Below are 21,642 nucleotides of genomic sequence, written 5' to 3' on the forward strand. Positions count from 1 at the left end.
GCGTCTCCTAAAGCTGTCCTCTGTATAGTGGTCGCAGTGACTGGAGTGAACGGGTCGCGATTTTGAACTAGCGTCACGACCACAGCTCGAAGTCTAAGCTCCAAGTCCATGGCCCGCTTTTGGAAGCGTTGAGGAAATTCTTCAGTGCCCTCCTCCAGTAGCATTAGCTCTGCTCAAGCAGCATTGAGGACTAAAAGGCGTGTCCGAAGCACTAGTATCCCGAAGCTGCTGACGACACCACTAGGAATCCCCCAACGTTCGTGCAAGCAAGCCCAAGTCTAAGCTAGTTCAAAACATGAGAGGTCCAGGGACCTAGAACGTCATCGAGATCTCGAAGCTTTTCAGAAGGAAGTCCCCTTTCACAAAGGAAGCGTGCTAGATTCTGCAACCCTCTAGCGTCCCTCGGGGAGAATGTGGTGCACTGTGGTGCACAATATCATCCAGGGTACCGTTCTTGCAATGTGCTGTGTTTTTTGACGCGGGGCCGTGATACGCGCAGTAGTTGACTAGTATGGCCGACTACAGTGCTTGTGTCATGGGGCATAGCTGATTTTGTATAGCAACGAGTTGGTGAGGACTGAGCCGGTTCGCAACCTGTGGAACTGTGTTTGGGTATGTCTTGAGAGACCTGTCACTGTTATATTTGGTGCTGACGAGCGTTAGCACGAATCAGAGCGAATCAGAGAGACAAGACCGTACGTACGGAAGCCAGCCTCATCTTAAGTAATCGGCGCTCTATGTCATTTTATCTCTCTCTGTCTCTCTCTCTCTTATCTCTCTTTATCTTTATCTCTCTCTTAACTTGTCGGCCTCTCCAGCTCAAGCCGGAATATACAAAATCCAGCAATCTGGTGAGGCAAAAGCCTCATGTTCGGGGGCCGCCGATATTTCGAACAGCGGCAGTTCTTGAGAGCCCAATAGAAGGCCATCCTCTGTTCGAAACATCAGCAGCTCCCGAGCAGAGTTCTTTTGCTTCAATTTTCGTGTTGAAGCGAGGCTTGAGATAGCGTTACCTTTAGTAATGCGCTACTGACTACTAAATTATGCATCTACACAATCGAGGGCTGCATGCTACTTTTCTTTCTTTCTTTTTGTATTGCTATCGGGACAACAGTGAGTCTCCTTCATGTCTTTTTCCTTCACCTCTCACTTCCACGAAAGACTCTCCAAGGTGCCAGCACGACGCCCCACGGCAGCTGGTGGTTGAAGCCCAGAGGCTCGTCAACGTGACCTGCGCTGTGGACGCTGATCCTCCGGCGCTGTCCTATTCCTGGTCCCTGAATGGAACGGGTGCCTTGACAGGTGTCGGCAGCACGAGCACACCCAGTCTTCAATTCAAAGCACAGAATCTGCCCGCGACCTTGCTTTGCTGGGCTCGAAACAGAGTAGGGTTCCAGAGGGAACCGTGCCAAATTCTGCTTCTTCCCCGACCCCTCGGCCCGAGCAAAGGTAAGAAGTTGGAAACTCGGTATTAACGGACCGACATTGAATCGTCCCGCGGCATCGTAATTTCGCGATTGTCAGTATCAGAGCACTACACGCGTCGCCCGACCTTTGCCCGGCCTTATCCGAAGAGTTTTTAGCCTTCCCGGCCCGCGCCCTGCCAAAGCCCGAGATATTTCTAATGTACCGGGGCCCAGTGCGGCAAGGCAAGGCCCGCCAGTAGCGGGCTATAAATATTGACCGTGGCTAACTAACAGTAATGCACGTCTGCTTTTGTTTTGTGTTCCTGTCCCTGCCACCTCCTCAACCTCAAGGAAATGATCCCATCAACATCGTTGCACCAGCTTGCTTGCGTTTGAATGCTTTGTTCATCGTAATGTGGATACTGTGGCTTCACAAGTGCTCAGCCCGCTATCCAGTTCCCTGGTTCCCTGGGTCCGCTAAGGGCTAGTTAGTCGCACGGAACACCAGCGATTGGTGTGGTTGATCATGATGACGTGATGGCAGCACTGAAATTTATAGTAATTGTGGTTATTTTACACGTAAGGCGACGCTGCCTATATTGTTAAGTTGGGGTTTCTTGAACGCTCACTAACACTGGCATTTGTTAAACATCGAACTCTAACTTCTTACGCGCGTTTTCTTGATTTTTTTTTCTTTTTCTTGCAGATCAAGCGGTAGACGGTCTCAATTGTTCAGTTGGAAGCTACACTGAGGTGTCCTTTATGCTCTCCTGCCGGACACATCACAACGTCAGTCATCTCACGGTGGAAGTCTATGAAGCCGGCAAAAAAAGGGCACTGGCACAAAAGTTTAACACTTCTTCCTTGAGTGGCATTTGGACGGGAAAGCTGAAGCCTGCAACAGACTACCTGGTGGTCGTTCACGCTCCTTCTGGTTTGACGTTTCGAACTTACGTTCACACGTTGGTCCCTGCGCAGAACCTCAAGAAGCAATCTGGTAAGTACGTCGTCTGTCCAAAAGTGGACTATTTCGCAGTCTCCGCGAAGTTATTTTCGCGATCATTTGTCCCAGTACCATTTCTCATAGTCCACCACCATTACCATTTACCACCACACTATATACCATCACACCATATACCACCACACAATATACCTCTTCGAGTACCAGTATCATGCATTTTCGCGTAAGCTGCGCTGCTATTGTACCATGGACCTGGATTGGATTGGATGGAAAATAGACCTCGTCTGGATGACGATGATAATGATGCCGATGATAATGATGGAGCAAATGGAACCTTTTGGCAATTAACAGAAAGTCTCAATGCTCGATGCGTAGGCTAAAACTTTCTTCTTTTTTATAGTTATTTTGCTCTGTGTATTTTTTAGTCTGTAGTGTTGAGTCCTTGTGTGCTTGCGCTAGGGTTCCGGGCTTTCGAAAAACGTACGTCGGTAAAATTTGAAGCAATTCGAATTTATCGGAAAAACTCCGCATTCGTGGGCATCGAGAGCTGGGCAAGAAAAGCCATGCCTTGATGACTGCGTGGATCGTTGCCTTTGGTGTCGAGATTATACATAGCATCGCGGGTTACCAAACCCTGAGACAAAGAAGGGTGGCTCTGTTAAACCAAATCCACCGTGCAGCTGTCTTTCGCGTAAAGCACTCGTGTAATGCTGTGAACTCCATCCTTGCCTAGAGGTAATTTGCCATTGGAGTCACTGAATAAGGTTCGTTAAGCTTAAACCTTATTTAGTGACACTATCCGACATGAGGGTATTGTAAGTTCATTTCAGACATTTCTCAGGTATGCTTGGGGAAACGTCAAGCGCCCACGCTTTTTCTTTTCCTGTTAGTCGTGTTTTCCCCTCAAAATAGACACGGAAACGCAGATGGCATGCAAATTGTCCTCATGAAAGGGCAGCTTTATACGTTGCAACACTCACAGTATGATTGGACGCAACCGAAAGCAGTCTATCGATTATGTAGAGGAATGCCAGGATACCGAGGTGGTCACGTACGCCAGGTGATCGTGGCGTAGATGTCGGTGTCTGCAAGTTCCGCAGCATGACAGGGAGCGTTTCGGGGAGGCAGAGTCTTCTTTCTTTTTCTTTTTTCTTTTTTTGAATATATCGTTTCACAGCTGTAGGTTTTTTTTTTTTTCGTAATAGAATTCGAAAACCCGGAACCCCAACTTCATAACTTGTTGTAACTCACTACTTAGATGGTATACGTCTGCGAGCGCTCAGAGTTGCTCACCCTGATGGCGATGCTGTGGTTGATTCTGTGTTGCTTTCCTTGAAGGAGGAAGCTGGTTCTCCGTTTCGGCCATGTTTGCTGTTGCGTGCGGCATAGTCAGCTGTCTAATCATTGGCGGAATAGGGCTGTGTTGTTTGTGGACAAAGCGGACACAGAAACCAGGTCGCCAAAATGAAGTGCAGAAAGGCACGGACAGTAAACCTAACGCGCTCTCAAAGGAAGATGGTTCTTAGAAGATGCCCTCCAGGACATGTGTGTGTGTGTGTGTGTGATCCGTCCAAGAACTGAAATGTGCCTTGCCAGGTGACTTCTTGACGTCACCGCCGTATCAACTCATCGGTGATGCAGTGTGTGTGTACGTGCGCTTTCGTAACTCTCGAGAGTGAACTGAAAGCCAAAAGGTGCTAGGCCACGCCACAATGGTCTCAGGGAATCTCATTCACACCTGCAACGGGCGCTGCAGTGGAACTCATAATATGACAGCAGCGCCACTGTGTACATATTGTGAACATCGTGCGCAGTGCGTATATAACAACCCTCGTTGCGGCTTGGCACTTCGGATTCCCAAGCCCCATAAATCCGGAATTTAGCTGTTAAGAAGCGTTAAAATTTGGGCCGGTTGGTTCCGCGTGCTACAGTCGATAAAAAAACCCCAGTGCGAGGGATGTAGAAGGACGAACACAGCACTGCCTTGCAGTGCCTTGTCTGTGTTCGTCCTTATACGTAGCTCGAACTGGTTTTAATGCGTTAGCATTAGAATCCTCGCTACGAAAGAATCGAGGCATGGTCTGTTTGTAGTCATTGAAGTGGAGAAAGGGAGCTCTGAGCGGAGAAGAGGAGAGGGGAGAGGAGGCGCGCTGCGGAGAGGGAAAGTACAGGTGGAGCGCTTCGCGGAAGTTGGTCACGGTGGAGAGGACGCGCGGTGAGGCGAGGGAAGCGCGGTGAGTGGAGAGAGAAGGAGAGTGCGCGTGGTGCGGCAGTGCAGCCGCGGTGGTCGACAGGTTCGGACGTGTCTGGACGGTCTGGACGGACGCCATGGAGTACGAAAGCTGTGCGGAGGAGCGGCGGCGACAGAAGGCTGAGGCTGCGAGGCGGCTCCGCCAGGCTGAATCGAAGGAAGCCGTAGAGGGTTGTTTGCCTGCGGATGCTGTCTTGCGTTAGCGTTGTGTAGGGTCGTTGAAGGGTTGTGTAGCGTTGTGAATGGGTCCCAAAGGGTTTTCAAGTTTTAATGCTAACACATTTCCGTCGGATCCAGCACTGGATCCAAAATGCATTTTGTGTGTGTGTGTGTGTGTGTCGGTTTCAGTCGCTATTGAGGTTGTGAAGCAATTTTCACACTGAGATAAAGTGAGAAAATACGCTGTTGCGGCATACTGTTGTTCCGGCTGCGTCAGCGTGTGTGTGTGTGTGTGTGTATTTTACTGCAAAGTATGAATCTTTCGCTTTGTATTGGATTAAACTCTCTCCCAGCAATGCCGTCTCTCTCACTTCTGTTTTGCATGCTTTTGGGCCAGGAAGCTGTGAAGAAGATTGACGTTGTAGTGAATAAGGGAATTAAACGTATATTGAACTTTGTAACATTGTAGGAGAGGCAGTTGGAGAGGCACAAGCCTAACCCCAAGAGGTTAGGCTTACCTTTTTTTCAATTTTTGGCGAAAAATAAAAGTGCTCAAACGGAGCTAATATTACGCACAGATACTGGGCAGGAACTGCGCTTTAATTTCAGCGCAAAATTAGTAGCGAAAAAGGACCTTCGATTTTTTTCCTTAAAAAAAACCCAAGAGGTTAGGCTTACCTTTTTTTCAATTTTTGGCGAAAAAATAAAAGTGCTCAAACGGACCCAATATTAGGCACAGATACTCGGCAGGAACTGCGCTTTAATTTCAGCGCAAAATTAGTAGCGAAAACGGACCTTCGATTTTTTACCTTAAAAAACCCCAAGGGGTTAGGATTACCTTTTTTTCCATTTTTGGCAAAAAATAAAAGTGCTCAAACGGAGCTAATATTAGGCACAGATACTCGGCAGGAACTGCGCTTTAATTTCAGCAGGAAAGTAGGTTCGAAATCAGACCTTCGATTTTTGACCCGAAAAAAACCCCAAGGGGTTAGGCTTACCTTTTTTTTCAGCCAAAAATTAAAAGTGCTCAGATCGAGCTAAAAATGCGCATAGATACTCAGCAGGAGCTGCCCTTTAATTTCAGCAGGAAAGTAGGTTCGAAATCAGACCTTCGATTTTTGACCCGAAAAAACCCCAAGGGGTTAGGCTTACCTTATTTTTCAGCCAAAAATTAAAAGTGCTCAGATCGAGCTAAAAAGGCGCATAGATACTCAGCAGGAGCTGCCCTTTAATTTCAGCAGGAAAGTAGGTTCGAAATCAGACCTTCGATTTTTGACCCGAAAAAACCCCAAGGGGTTAGGCTTACCTTTTTTTTCAGCCAAAAATTAAAAGTGCTCAGATCGAGCTAAAAATGCGCATAGATACTCAGCAGGAGCTGCCCTTTAATTTCAGAAGGAAAGTAGGTTCGAAATCAGACCTTCGATTTTTGACCCGAAAAAACCCCAAGGGGTTAGGCTTACTTTTTTTTTTCAGCCAAAAATTAAAAGTGCTCAGATCGAGCTAAAAATGCGCATAGATACTCAGCAGGAGCTGCCCTTTAATTTCAGCCCAAAATTTATGCAGAAACTAAACCTTGGATTTTTGACCCGAAAAAACCCCAAGGCTTACCTTTTTTTCCAGCCAAAAATTAAAAGTGCTCAGATCGAGCTAAAAATGCGCATAGATACTCAGCAGGAGCTGCCCTTTAATTTCAGCAGGAAAGTAGGATCGAAATCAGACCTTCGATTTTTGACCCGGAAAAACCCCAAGGGGTTAGGCTTACCTTTTTTTCCAGCCAAAAATTAAAAGTGCTCAGATCGAGCTAAAAATGCGCATAGATACTCAGCAGGAGCTGCCTTTTAATTTCAGCCCAAAATTTATGCAGAAACTGGACCTTGGATTTTTGACCCGAAAAAACCCCAAGGGGGCTTACCTTTTTTTCCAGCCAAAAATTAAAAGTGCTCACATCGAGCTAAAAATGTGCATAGATACTCAGCAGGAGCTGCCCTTTAATTTCAGCAGGAAAGTAGGTTCGAAATCAGACCTTCGATTTTTGACCCGAAAAAACCCCAAGGGGTTAGGCTTACCTTTTTTTCAGCCAAAAATTAAAAGTGCTCAGATCGAGCTAAAAATGCGCATAGATACTCGGCAGGAACTGCCCTTTAATTTCAGCAGGAAAGTAGGTTCGAAATCAGACCTTCGATTTTTGACCCGAAAAAACCCCAAGGGGTTAGGCTTACCTTTTTTTTCAGCCAAAAATTAAAAGTGCTCAGATCGAGCTAAAAATGCGCATAGATACTCAGCAGGAGCTGCCCTTTAATTTCAGAAGGAAAGTAGGTTCGAAATCAGACCTTCGATTTTTGACCCGAAAAAAACCCAAGGAGTTAGGCTTACTTTTTTTTTTCAGCCAAAAATTAAAAGTGCTCAGATCGAGCTAAAAATGCGCATAGATACTCAGCAGGAGCTGCCCTTTAATTTCAGCCCAAAATTTATGCAGAAACTAAACCTTGGATTTTTGACCCGAAAAAACCCCAAGGCTTACCTTTTCTTCCAGCCAAAAATTAAAAGTGCTCAGATCGAGCTAAAAATGCGCATAGATACTCAGCAGGAGCTGCCCTTTAATTTCAGCAGGAAAGTAGGTTCGAAATCAGACCTTCGATTTTTGACCCGAAAAAACCCCAAGGGGTTAGGCTTACCTTTTTTTTCAGCCAAAAATTAAAAGTGCTCAGATCGAGCTAAAAATGCGCATAGATACTCAGCAGGAGCTGCCCTTTAATTTCAGCAGGAAAGTAGGTTCGAAATCAGACCTTCGATTTTTGACCCGAAAAAACCCCAAGGGTAGGCTTACCTTTTTTTCCAGCCAAAAATTAAAAGTGCTCAGATCGAGCTAAAAATGTTCATAGATACTCAGCAGGAGCTGCCTTTTAATTTCAGCCCAAAATTTATGCAGAAACTAAACCTTGGATTTTTGACCCGAAAAAACCCCAAGGCTTACCTTTTTTTCCAGCCAAAAATTAAAAGTGCTCAGATCGAGCTAAAAATGTGCATAGATACTCAGCAGGAGCTGCCTTTTAATTTCAGCCCAAAATTTATGCAGAAACAGGACCTTCGATTTTTGACCCGAAAAAACCCCAAGGGGTTAGGCTTACCTTTTTTTCCAGCCAAAAATTAAAAGTGCTCAGTTCGAGCTAAAAATGCGCAGATACTCGGCAGGAACTGCGCTTTAATTTCAGCGCAAAATTAGTAGCGAAAACGGACCTTCGATTTTTTACCTTAAAAAACCCCAAGGGGTTAGGCTTACCTTTTTTTTCATTTTTGGCAAAAAAATAAAAGTGCTCAAACGGAGCTAATATTAGGCACAGATACTCGGCAGGAACTGCGCTTTAATTTCAGCTTTAATTTTTTAGTAATGTTTCTGTTCACTCCGACGTGTAGTCGCTTCAGTGTTTCCTGCCGCTCAACAGTGACAACACACGGGCTGTATGTTTCCTGCCTGGTATCGCTTTCCCCATTGTGGGTTGTGCTGGCTGCAATACGTTACAGCAGTACGTTTCTGCGCACGAGAGAAAAAAAAAATGGTTGGAGAAAGCACGTGACAAAGCGTCTGTCCACTCAGAAAGCAGCAAGAAGGGGGTATTCGCGGAGGGGCCGCGGCGGATTCCATTGGGAGGGCAGATTTTGCCCCGTGCTGGGTGGGGTTTGAGTGTGTGCTGCCAGCGGGGTCACACGGGTTTGTTTCGTCAATGCTAAAAATCGTTCAAGGTACGAAGCGCGTGCGCTGCGCATAGCGCGTGAGCCCGTGCTGGTTCACTTGGTCTCGTGGCTCCAAAAACTATTGCTCGTTTGAGCAAACCTTTTGCCGTTGCTCCACCAATGAAACATTCAACATCTGAGACGGTTCTGCCAATGGAACAGTTTTTGTCCCTTCCCGGGGAAAATACTACCTTATTTAAGAGCGATCCAATGAGACCGTTCTACGTCCATGAGGGGAAAGGGAAAAGCTGAGGGACTGCCCAAAAGGCTGACCTTCTTTCATAGCGTATAGCATGCAGGAGTCATCAACTCCTTATCTGATGCTTTTTGGACCTCTTTGTACAATGGTCGGAGTTAACGTTTGCGTAGAGGCTCGGATGGGACATTATGACTACAGTACTTCTGTGAAACGCTTGAGAAGTGGATTTTCCACCTTCGCCCAAGCATTATTTGCGGCCACTTGCACTTCACACAAATCTACGTAGAACACTTTTTTTTTTCTTTCAATCACAAGATTTTCTGACAACACACTGGTTTGGACGTTGATTGCGTGTTATGTTGAATATTAGCTTGGTTACAGACAGCTTTGAATTAGGATCACATTTATTGTGCAGCGTTGTTACGCATGGCAACTTTCATTTCACATGATCGATTCGTGATCCAAGCACTAGCCATCAATTTAGTTAGCTTTTCACATGAGAAGGAAACAGAGTATCATTTTCAGTGTCATCAATAACATACTCATGAAGTATGAAAGCACACACAGTCCATTAGACAAGCATGGAACACTAAAATGTGCACTGTGAGAGCAGTGCTGCAGTTGTTGCTAACACATTGAGGAGAAAACAGTCCAGCATACAGCAATGTTTCTGTCCAAACACAGAGCTTGGCGCAAAAGAAGACCCGAGTGCCTAGGTCAGAAACATTAACACGCACAATTATCAGAATGCTTGTCACAGTACTGAACTTTTGCTTCCATAATTTTTCGTACTTGAAAGCTAATGTTGCACAAGCTTTCAAGTATGAAAAATTATGGAAGCAAAAGTTCAGTACTGTGACAAGCATTCTGATAATTGTTAATATGGCACATCATCGGTACATAGTGGTTGTTGCAAATTCACAATACAAGTCATAATGAATAATGAAAACTATGTGCAACTTGAATTTGAGAATTCACCTTGTGACAATAAAAAAGAAAAATAAGTGAAATCCAGGCTGTGTTAAATATGCAAGAAGAATATGCGTATAATGCTAGAAGAATCTAAATCAATAGTAACAAGTTTATTATGTGCCAATGTTGATCTAGGTTGAGCCAACAAGCTTTCCCCATCAATTTCTACACACAAAAATGACCATATAAATTAAATGAAATATATAATAGGATATCATGTGTGGAAATGAGCTTTTCGCCTGCCATAATGTTGTTGTTTAGGTGAGCATGTTTTCAAAAATTAAAGCAGCAAATCTGCCATTTCGCATTTGCAGTGATACTTTTTCGTAGGTGTATTTTATTACTCTCTCCACTGAATATCCTTTCATCTAGTAGTCAGGCAACTCCACTATGGCATTCTGAACCAAGATCGTGCAAGATCCTTTTTTATTTGGTAAATCGCTAAAACTCGCTAAAATTGTGGCAGTTAAAATTGTGGTAATTTACATTGTCCTCGTCACAAAGATGACTCAGTTGCTAAGATTACGGTGTGCTGACCCCCACCGGACACAAGAAGGGTCTTCCGAGATGACAGAGCCTTGCCAGCCATAACTTTCGGCCAGTACACGTCTTCCTCATCTCCGTGGCCCAGCTGTCCATTGGTGCCCATACCCCATGAGTAGGCCTCACCTGCAGAAAGGCCTCAGTTATGGTATCGTATTTGCTAGTCAGGGACAGCAGAGAGTTCACTACATGGCAGACACTGTTTGGAGCAGAAATTTCTGCAAGTGTCGCCTGCTGTTGAAAGTCGCTACAACACGCAGCTCACACCTGACAGTGAGCATATGTGCAGTCCATCAAAGTCACGTGTACTTCAATGGGGGAAAACGCTCGGCAATTCGAATACATGAACGTACACAGCGGCTTATTCAAACAAGATATCCCAACCGCTCCTGAATGCGTATCAGCCAGGAAGCATCCTGCAAGTACCTGCGCAAGAGCAAAGTACCTGCAAGCAAAAGTACCTGCGCTGCTGGTGCACGAGGGACATATTTATCTACTAATGCGTTAGGAGTGTCAAAATGGAAAAAGTGGATGAGGCTGCATCAACGACATCCTCATCGCTGCCGTACCTTTTATGTTTTTACCTTCTACTTTTTTTTTATGTTGCTCGTGCCGAAGACCACGTTGATGCTACTGAAGTGCCGAATGATGAAGTCAAGCCAGCGCTCGATCAGCAACGAATACGAGTGTTTGCCTCAACACATATATCACAGTGACATCATCGACATCCCCACCTAAATTTGAGGTCGACATTCCAGTACGGTATTTCCGATATTCATCTCTCAAAGACACGCGTAATGAAAGATTAGCTCTCGCAATGTGTCTGCAGCAGAGTGTTCGGTTTCTGCTTGCCCACACGCATAGAAGCACTGCGTTCCCGTTAGTTAGAACTCCGCTATATTCAAACAAATTTTCGGTCCCCTTAGAGTTTGAACTGGCGGGACTGCGCTCCATGTGTAGCAAGAACACGGAATATCAGATAGCAGTGACTGGTCGTACACTCACCGGTTGCAGACACAGCAAAAGAAACTATGTTGCCGCACGAAATGTCAACGCACGCAGGCAGCTTTGTCAACTGCTTCGGCGCAACCTCATCCGAGCCGTCCTCTCCGTGGCCCAGTCTTCCGTACTCTTTCCGGCCCATGCTGTACACAGCTCCCTTGTCGTCCATTAGAAGTGCGTGGTGCTGGCCTCCACTCAATTTTTCCCACCTGCGATACATTCCAGTCAAAGCTTCGGTTACTTCAAAATTACAGTCAAAAATTGAATTACACCCCTCGGCACAAAGCACTGAACGTATGAAAGCAGATAGTTTTTCCCAACACCTGTGAGCTGTGGACGAAACACAGGGTTGTTCTCGTGAAACACCGTTTATTCCGCTCTAACTTCCCCCTCTTTCTCCTCTCGGTCGGCCACAATGCGGCACTTGAAAAGTCAACTATGAGGAGACCGAGAATGAGGAGACGTAGAGGAGAAGCAAAGCCACAGTTGACAACCAACGAGGTGGACACACTGAATATGAGGAAGAGACGGAGAGCGATCCTTAACTATGTGACTGAATTTTGTCAACCAACGTGCTTGGAGCCGTTGAAAAATGGGACCGGGGACCAAAACAGGGGTGCTACGGGCAAAACTGATTTTGGAGCACTTTTTGGAGCAGTTAAATTTGAGTTTTGGAGCTCCTTGGAGCAGTAATTTTGCATACTTTGGAGCATACTGGAGCACAAAAATGTCATGTTCTGGATCAACTTGGAGCACAGCATTTCACATCTTTAATGGCACCAAGGAAAATAACCACATTTGAAGAAGCATAGGTATAGCATTAGTCCGTGTTAACAAGAAAGGACTCTGCTAATACATTTCCCGCATGTATTAAGTCCATGAGTGTGTCCGACACAAAGTAGAAAGCATAACTCGGTGAAGAAAGTTAGGAAACATTGTTAAGTTAAAGTTAACAGCAGCCACGCCATGCTGAGCGCACGAAATTACGACGTTGCAAAGGACGCACACAGCATCAGTGTCCTTAAATTGTGGTTTGCACCAAACGCTGATGAGGTCATTGTTGGAATGCGCTTCATTTAGCACAGTTAAACTGAATTTGGTGCTCCGACCTGCGGCGACAAACGCAACCATTAAATTGATGCGAATCTCTCACGCAACTAAGCTCAGAAAAGCGATCTCTGTGTTGTAACTAAGCAACAAAGCAAAAAACGGTCGCTATATGCGATCAAAGCTAGCCAAGGTATTGCCACGAAAGTCGGAACTGGGACCACCCTTGTGAAAACCGAAAGTGTAATTTACACTTTCGGTTTGGGCGGCTGCGCTGTTTACAGTGAACAGCGCGGCCGCCCATACGTCTCGAACAACAGTATATTGCGATGAATTTATTGATAAGGGTCGCAACTGGGAAGCATTACGGGTAAGGCTATATAATATATGTGGAAAAGCTAATTACGTTTGCTTATCTTGACACACACCTACGCTTGTCGCTGCATATATATACAGTTAACGCCACCGAGGCACCCGCCACACAAACAGCAGGAGACGCAGGAGACACCCTGGCGGTAGAGGTGCGCGCCGCCGCCGGCCCAAAACGTCTGCACGCCGCCAACGTGGTAATTCGGTGCAAAGTCTGCTTTTCGACCAAAAACGCTCTAAAATCTCTCTGGTTTAAACAGAACTTTTTGGTCTCATGTTCTGCAATGGTTCACCCTCTTTTATTTTTATATTCGGTGCAGCACTCTGCATATGAGCATTATTCGAACCCACGGCGAAAAAAAGAGATCAGCTCGGCGGCCCCGCCGCCGCCGCCGGGCCTCCAGAGGGGTGCATCCAGCTGAGAGCTTTCGACTTTTGCTCTTATGGCGCAATTTCCGCCGATTTCACGTTTTCGGCGCACGATGGCGCAAGAAATCAACCTTGTATCAAAATTGCGCAATTGGCGCAGCCGTAGCACCCCTGCCAAAATGTACCGGGGACCAAAGCCCGGCACATTTCCGGAAATCGAAAGTGCCGTTCTGAACCATGTGCACAAACTTAGACAGAGGGGCATGGCGGTGTTGTGTGAAATATAATACAGACACATGCACAACAAACGGCTTGCAAGATAGGAATTGCCAGCAGTGACTTCAAGGCAAGTCATGGATGTGCAGTCCACTTCATGCGTCGTTTTAGTGTGGGACACTAGGAGGAGACTAAATATCGGTGATTTCCAGGGTGTCCGACACTGATGATGCAATGTAACTGCATTGCATAGCAACATTTCAATGCATAAGAGACGACTTCAGCCTGAACTAATATCCATCAACAAATTACATACATGGCACCAGCTGCTACATAACATAATTAAAGCCTGAAGTTTTAGGGTTTAACCTAATTCTTCCCCAAATTGAAAGTTGCCTCTTTAGGGTATAGTAATGCATACAAAGGGCCTCGTACTTTCAAGTTTCATGTCTTATGAAATGGTGTTTTACTTCAGGAGCTGTAAAACAGGGTAAAAACGGGTGAGAGGAACGCTACATTTTCCGATAGAAAATTAAAAAATGGCCCGGTTTGCATTTTATATGCCATGCTGAACATACAGTGCTTAGCTTTGCCAAGACAGGTAGTTTTTCATATTTTACCCCAAGCGACCACAATGCAAATCGGGTGATATCTGATAAAAACGGGTGTTACTGAGAAAAAATCTAAAAGACAAGGCTGTATGCATACACCAACAAGGTTTCATACCTGTGCCCCGAACATGCTGCTAGTAGTCGCGGTTGAAATTCAACTTGACCTTCGCTCCCTTCAAGGGCACCGAGCTGATGGAAGTTATTCAAACCGAAGCCATAGATTGTGCCCGTTTCCTTGAGTCTCACGTAGGTGCAGTAAGAACCGGTCCACAATCCATCCAAGGCTTTGGACTTGCAACCCTTGGGGTAAGGCAGCTTTACAATATCAGGGGTTAAAAGGTAGCCAATTCCTCTTCTGCCGCCTCGTAAACTGAAGCAGGATGGCACCCGTCCGAGTTGGCCTTGTTCTGCGCAGCCGACCGTGTACAACGTTCCGTCGTCTCTTAACATGGCCAGGTGGTCGCTGCCAGATGAGATCTGTAAGATTATTAATGAAAAATTAGTACAAACTTGTGCTTTTGATTGTTGCGTTCCTCGATGAGTTTCGGACAAGCTTCTTGCACGTGGTTTTCTTTCACACTGTTTCAACATAAGATTCTGCAGTAGGGCTGTGCACATATTTGAAAACTTCGAATATCGAATCGAATAGTCCTATATTCGATTCGGTTATCTAATCGAATAGCGATATGTGAAAATACTATTTGATACGTTTTCCGAATATCGCGTTCAAATAAGGTACCATATTTGCTCGTATATTGGATGCATTCGCATATTGAATGCCCCCCAGCTCGATCGCCAAAGTGCGAGTACGGCTGGACTGTATCGTGCACTCCAGAGAGTCTGATACTGTAGGGATCGCTACAGACATCTTGGAATAAACTGCGACGACGAGGCAGAAATCACGTCGTTTTATTCTGGGGAGATAGCCGGGAATGAACAGATCGCGAAGTTCGGTTCCAGAGAGATCGCCACAGCTATCTCGAAATAAAACAAGAGCACAGCTCAATTGTTGGGTTCCAATTTTCCCCCTGCATATTGAACACCCCCCTCCATGTCATGATGTTTTTCAGGTAAAAAATATGCATTTTATACGACAGTAAATCAGACTTTCTTCTGCCGGACCGCCTCGCTGTATTCTAACGTACGGTTGAATGTCAGCAAGTTGAACAGTACTGGGAATTACCACTGCAACCCCAACAAAACAGTCCTCTCACTTTGTGGCGTACAAGCTGGCAACAAAAGTGCCCACTCCTGGGAAAATACGTAGTAGATGAATTATATTTCTCCATACCAGCGACTTCAGGACGCTTGAATTGCTTTCAGTTTGCACCACCATGGTCACAAATTGTCGCCCGTCACCAGAGCATGTTGTTCCTGCACGGAAGCAGGAAATGCCTGTTCACAAGGAACTTAAGTGTGCTTCATTTTCTTAAATAAAAATAAAATGTTTGTGTTTTTTGTCCACTGGATTAATCGATCTGTATACGTATTCGATTTGAAATTATTTGAAATTATTGAAATTATCCGATTCGGTAGCTTTCAACATTCGATTCATATTCGATTCGAGCTTGAAAATCACCATTTGCACAGCCCTAACGTTAATATGCGCTCTTTGTGAATTTGATGGAACATGGCTATATAAATACACAATTTCTTGCCCGCAGAGTAAGAAACACTTGTCCTTGCTTTGCAAATTGTGACTTATGCATGTCACAAAACTTTATCTTACTCAAAGCACCACAGTTTAATTCAAAGCATGTATTTTCATCAGATAGGTGTTAATCGTTATTTGAACCGGCTACCAAAATTTTGTAACGGTTCAGTGCCAAGATGACGTCAGTAGTTTCGATTCGGTTCAGCACCGGTTGGGCTAAGATAACGGTATTTCGGTTCAGGTTTGAGTTGGGTTCGACACTCTCTGCTCACAACGGCAAATCCCAGAGCTCCGTGTCTTAAAACCTCACCTTGACGACTCTGTCCAGGAGCCTTTTGGGCTTTGCTTCCGAACCTCCGGCAGTCGTCAGCCCCATGGGGCCGCTTGAGTCACGGAAATTGCCCCACACGTACACAACACCGGATTGGGTGAGTGCTGCCGAATGGGAGTCACCAGCACAAATCTTTGCCACAGGTTCAGTGAGATCCACTCGTCCTGGGGTGGCTTCCGAACCATCCGTGCTCGACGTCACACGCCCTAGCGCGCCCTCATCGTTGCACCCAAACGAATAAATCTGTAAATGTAACGAATAAAGAAAAATGAGTAACACTACAGTACAGTTCTAGGGCATGAAGCACCCATATGTGCTACCCGGCAGAGTTGTACGTAACGCATTACTAGTAATTTCGTTACTAGTAGTCAATTACTTTTTTTCAGTAATTTTCTAACGTAATCAGTTAATGTTGTGAGCAAGTAATTTTTCAAGTAATCTGATTACAACATTCGGTAATCGATTACTGAGTAATCGATTACTTTTTTCACCTTCTGTCAACAATGGCAACCCTTTTCAGCAAACCGATTTGTTCTTCTGTTCCACAACGAGATCGACTGAAGCAATGACGCAGAGGTCACTGTGACGGCCGTCTCTAGTCCACACGTGTTCCATGCACACAACAGTCATATGATAAACCTTTACAACCGCGACAAACTGGAGCAACAGTAAAATAGGTGACTGTATTTATAAGCTGTGCGGGCTGAACATAACAATAGTAACAAAAGGAAGCGGATGTTTCGATGTTGCGTTAAATGTGTATATAAATATGTAATGAACGCGTGTATGAATTTTGTATGTTGCCTTCAAATGTATTTGTGAGTTTCACTTATCATGTATGTCGGTGTCACAAATTAGAATTTGCAACAAGAGCTGCATGGTTGCATTCACTGCAGGCTTGTTGACTTCGCTATGGCCCAAAATTTCAAAGTAACATAAAAAGTAACGAGTTACATTTTTATTCGGTAACGTATTACATTTTTGATGAAGTAATTTGTAACAGTAAAGAATTAGTTTTTGTGCAGTAGTAACAGTAGTTGTAATCAATTACGTTTTTTGAGTAACGTGTACAACTCTGCTACCCGGCAGTGCATAATATGAAAATACTGCAGCCAGACAGAAAAGTTGATAGCTACAGTAGCTTAGCAACACCAGCTATGGAGTTCGCTTGCAAATAACTGGCTGCAAATTTAATTGGAAGGAATAACTCTCTCCCCCACCCTAAGCCTATTGAAAGCGCAGTTCTGTTTTCATCATTGTTGTCAGCGCCGTGGTGAATAATCATTAAACCGAGACCCACTGAGGAAGCTCGATGAATTTAGCGTACACAAGTGAGGCTTGCTTTCAACAACGTTTTCACTATAAGACTGACCCAACACTGCAATGTCTAGCTTGAGGAAAGATGTGAGAGGACCACGTGAAAGTTTTAGGTGCTTCTGCTGTTTAGTCACATCTCGTTACCACTTGTGGTTCATTTCGGGCAAAGCAAGACAAAAGACTGTCCCACAAGAAGGCTGGTGGGACAGCAGGCCTATGACCATGAAAGCAGGAGGACCCATCTTCGGAAGTGCGGTTGCATTATTATGGTTGCACAAAGTATGTTCAAAGTATGTTTTTTTTTTTTTTTTAAGGTATCGAATAATGAGGTGACCTCCTATATGTCATAAGAACCACTGTACGTAGGACACACGGTAAGTAGTTTTTGAAACCTGTAGCTTATAAGTAGAGCCTGAAGTCTTAGGGTTTTACTTGATTCTTCCCTGAATTTGCACCCGGAATTGAAGGTTGCCTTTTTAGGGTGAGACCCGATTTTTACCCGGCAAATTGCCCTCACTGGGATGTCTGTAGGAATGCAGTAACTTACGTGTTTGGCAGAAAATGCAGTTACTGAATATAGTCCAATTGCTGGGAGTAGACATCTTTAATAGTTTGAAACGCACCGGCTTTCAACAAACATAAAAAAATACAGTTAACGTTTCGGGTCCCATTCAAGTCCCATCATCAGAATGACGCTGTCCTGGTCGTCACCGGGTACTCGAATGGGACCCGAAATGTTAACTGTATTTTGTTACGTTTGTTGAAAAGCCGGTGCATTCCAAACTATTAAAAATGCAGTTACATCACCGTTTGTACCAAACCACTACAGTTAGTCTGAGTAACTGAGCCTCATTTCTCCCCTAATTTAGCATACTGGAAGTTTTTTCACCCACCTTTGCATGAATTTAGTGCACACGTTTATTCGCCCGATTTTTACCCCCCCCCCCCCCCCCCGAATTTAGAAAAAAACATTTCCTGAAAACTTCAGGCTCTACTTATAAGTTCTAATTAAAATCGATAAGACACTCAGTGTGAGGACAAGGACTTTCCCTGTTTCACTTGTAGCTTGCCGAAAGCATTTACAATGCACCTTCACGTATCACAGAACCAAATCAACGTAATGGTGACTCTCCAGTCTTGTTAAGAGAAAAAGCATGAACGGGCTCACCTCCCCCGATTTTGTGAGGCATAGCGTGTGCATTCCGCCTGCGACCACGTCAACAGCATCGGGAACGCCCGGAACCACTGCGGCCCTCGACTTCTCAAAGACGTCTGGGCCGAGACCAAGCTGTCCGACGTCGCCCTGACCCACGACGAGAACTTGGCCGACTGCTGTGTTGCGTTCCACGGAGGGTACCGCTTCTGGAATCGTGCCACACAGCAGTTTGTGTGTAGTTAGCAGTGATGGCCACTAACTACTTCTACAGTAGTTTAACTATAACTACTTCGCGATAGAGTAGTTTAACTAGTAGTTCAACTACTTTTCAAGGAAGCAGTTCAAACTACTTTAACTACTGCAATGTAGTTTAACTACATCTATAAATACTTAATGTTGTCCGCCATCACCAATCCCTAAACCCTTGTGTGTTCTTGGACACCTAAATGTGAATCACAAGCAATGATAAACTTTGGCTCAAGCCATTGCTACGATCGTCAAATACAAAGCTTGCGGCGGGATTCTTCCTGTGCCTACGCAATAAACTAAGTTGCAGAATTATTTCACAGCAAATGAGGCTTCACTAGACAAGCATTAAAAGTGAAGATTTAGTGCATATGCACGACACAATTGCTCTGCACCTCCGTTCTCATCATAAAAGTAGCTCAAGGTAAAAGTCAGAAGCACAATCGTGCCGTCAAGCTTGCGGCAAAATCGGAACTAGTTGGCGCCTTCAGTAACCTAACTACAGTAGTGAACTACTTAAAATAGTAGTTTAACTACTAGTTTCCACTACATTTCTGCAAGTAGTTGCTAACTACTTTTTAACTACAATCAGGTAGTTTAACTACATATAGTTAACTACTGGCCATCACTGGTAGTTAGTGCTATCAGTTGTCCTTAGAAAGTTGTTAGTTCTTAGGACTACTGTTGCAAGTGCAACAATTTCTCACAAGGAACCGCCAATAGATGTAGTTTGCTCACTTTCTGTTGCTTTTACTTGCTGCTTCTTCACTCCCGCTTTTTCGGCAGGCTTCTTTGCAGGAGCAGCTGCAAGAGAGATATAAGCGTAAGACAAAGATATTGGAAATTCCTCAACAAGAAAGAATCCACTATCAGTGAAGTCATGGTGACAAGGACACAAAGTAGTAATCAAGGTACAACACATGCGAAATCAGCTTGATGTTGACTATGAAAAAGTAACAAGTCTCTCTGAGGTAATTGTTACGTAACAAGTCCCCTATTTACCAACTGTTTAGGTTGGTTCGGCCGCACACAAATACGTGTCCAACGCCACAGGGTGTTTGAAGTCTGCCAGGATTCCTGTCCAATGTGGCTTTTGATAACTGACCACTAGATACTTAGCAATCTATACTTAGGGTTCCGTGTTTTTGGTCTTTATTTTTGGGCGGATTCGGCGTATGTTTTTCGGTGTTTATTGATTTTCGCAAAATCTGCGTTTTCCTATGTTTTTCCTGTCGTGTACTTGCTTTACCCGACAGCAAGTCAGCGAAGATTCTTTCTTCTTCTTTGGCAGCGAATAGAAATCACAATGTAATTTCCCCAAGACGCTCATTCAACATGGCGCTGCTCGCTGCGGTAGCATTTTACGGAACTAACGAAAAAGTAAACGGACATTTTTCACAGCCATCATATTTCCGTACGGTTTTCTGATCTGCATCGACAACTTGCTGGGCATGTGCAGCAATTTATCTCTGTCATCGTTCATCTAATGTCCCTGTATTCGGTGTTTTTTCGATTAAAACCGAAAACGTGGAACCCTATCTATACTGCATAATACCTACTAAACACGTTATTAGTTGCTCACAGGGATAACGCACCAAAATCAGCATCCAAGTGCTTAATCGGATCACAATTTTGGGGTATGTGAACCGCATGTGACCAGACTTGTACAACATACTCACAAAAAGTTAGTAGTAGTAGATTATAAAGTTACGAAGTTACTCGCAAAAGTATTTAGGACATGTACTCTACTCGAGTTGCTGTATAAGTCTGCACGCAATGAACAGTACCTCTGGTAAAAACTGAGCGACAATAAGTACTTAGATGAGTAGTGACAACTTCAGAGTAATGATAGTGAGAATGAGTAGTGATGACGGAGTCACCCGTTCTTTACAAAAATGCTGGATCTTTCTAGGTCTGTACGGAGGGCAACCTGGAAGTGATATTTCGGCACTTTTCTTTTGAACTTTCCGTTACAAATTTTAACTTGTATCATAGCTGTGTCGTTTTTTGTTTCTTTTGTAGTCTATTGTACTGTATTGCATTAACAATGTGACCTTTGTGGTGTGCGCCAATACTACGGCCGTAGTATTGACGCACCTGTGGCTGTTCTTGGGCACCAATAAGGGCAAAAAAGGGCAATTACGAGCGTGCTTTTCCGCGCATTTTCCACGAAATTCAGTTTTACGCCGGTAGAGTTTTCTGTTTCCGACACCAAAGAACCGAAGAAACAAGGCAGGGCGGGAAAGTCACAGGTGTGGCCTTCGGATTCTCAGGAGGAAACACCGATAAGGCGGGTCGCTTTCCAAGATAACACGTGGGGCGATTGGTTGATAGAAGGTGTCGACCACTTTTAATATTCGCGCCTTTTTCGATTGTGCACCAATGACAGAAGAAATTTAAAGTAATCGAGGTAGATTACTTTGACCAGGATAGGGCCCCTGGTCTATTTCAAGTGAAAAATGCCTTCATAGTATATGATCCCACGCCGCATATTTTCTTTTTTCTATGTGCACAATAGACATGGACTATGCGTACCGAAGAACGGCATTCACGCGAAAATCTCGGTCGTAAAGTAGAAGTACCTTCTTCTGGGGCTGGAACTTGTGGTTCTTCACCAGCTCTTCGTCTCTTGTTACCTCCCTCATTTTCCTCTGGTGTTGTTTTACGCTTGGCTGGGGCGACCTGCTTCGACCCCTTCAAAAAAGCAAATTGAAGAGCTTAATTCGATTCATTAGGGTAAGTGGACACACAACGCAAGCTTACCTTCTTTGTTCGAGGCATAGTTAGCTTTTTCTGCACCACGATAAAAAAACAAACAAGTAATTATATCCGTACGATGAGAGGCTGTTATACTCGTTAACACAAGCTATTTGCTATAGTATATCCCTATTTTAGCACAACTAATGCACTGATCGGTGCAACAAGGAAAACACCACAACCGTACCAGACTACAACACGTGGATTTGAGTCGCCCTTCCTTCTGTTTATGCACTCGCGGTATTTGATAGCGATGGCAGTGCGACGTCCGTTGTCCGTTGTTTCAAACCAGTTCGAAACCGTTTTATAGATACAATTCGAAGGTGAGCTACCATGTGGTAGAT

The 21,642-nt window shown here is 44.6% G+C and overlaps 2 protein-coding genes and 1 long non-coding RNA gene across 3 annotated transcripts in view; 2 read left to right on the forward strand and 1 right to left on the reverse strand.

Annotated features, from left to right (window-relative positions):
* LOC135399006 (synaptogenesis protein syg-2-like) overlaps positions 1 to 5,127 on the forward strand; it is a 211,261-nt gene extending 206,134 nt beyond the window's left edge. Inside the window, exons 7-9 of the mRNA XM_064630633.1 lie at positions 1,162 to 1,449; positions 2,113 to 2,403; positions 3,706 to 5,127. Of these exons, the coding sequence (XP_064486703.1) occupies positions 1,162 to 1,449; positions 2,113 to 2,403; positions 3,706 to 3,893 (767 nt within the window). The 3' untranslated portion in view covers positions 3,894 to 5,127. The remainder of the gene's footprint in view (positions 1 to 1,161; positions 1,450 to 2,112; positions 2,404 to 3,705) is intronic.
* Positions 5,128 to 10,073: 4,946 nt separating this feature from the next.
* Positions 10,074 to 21,568, reverse strand: LOC135399011 (regulator of chromosome condensation-like). Its single transcript, XM_064630637.1, has 9 exons — positions 21,486 to 21,568; positions 21,305 to 21,334; positions 21,124 to 21,235; positions 19,280 to 19,345; positions 18,308 to 18,501; positions 15,802 to 16,065; positions 13,953 to 14,314; positions 11,229 to 11,434; positions 10,074 to 10,349 (listed from the first exon to the last, which is right to left on the reverse strand). Exons 2-9 carry the CDS (start codon positions 21,320 to 21,322, stop codon positions 10,177 to 10,179), a joined length of 1,395 nt encoding a protein of 464 aa, XP_064486707.1. The 5' UTR covers positions 21,323 to 21,334; positions 21,486 to 21,568; the 3' UTR covers positions 10,074 to 10,176.
* Positions 13,041 to 16,105, forward strand: LOC135399012 (uncharacterized). Its single transcript, XR_010424170.1, has 2 exons — positions 13,041 to 13,356; positions 15,820 to 16,105. It is a non-coding gene; the product is annotated as an uncharacterized LOC135399012 (long non-coding RNA).
* Positions 21,569 to 21,642: the final 74 nt, after the last annotated feature.

This window comes from Ornithodoros turicata, chromosome 6, assembly GCF_037126465.1.
Source record: "Ornithodoros turicata isolate Travis chromosome 6, ASM3712646v1, whole genome shotgun sequence".
Taxonomy (NCBI): domain Eukaryota; kingdom Metazoa; phylum Arthropoda; class Arachnida; order Ixodida; family Argasidae; genus Ornithodoros; species Ornithodoros turicata.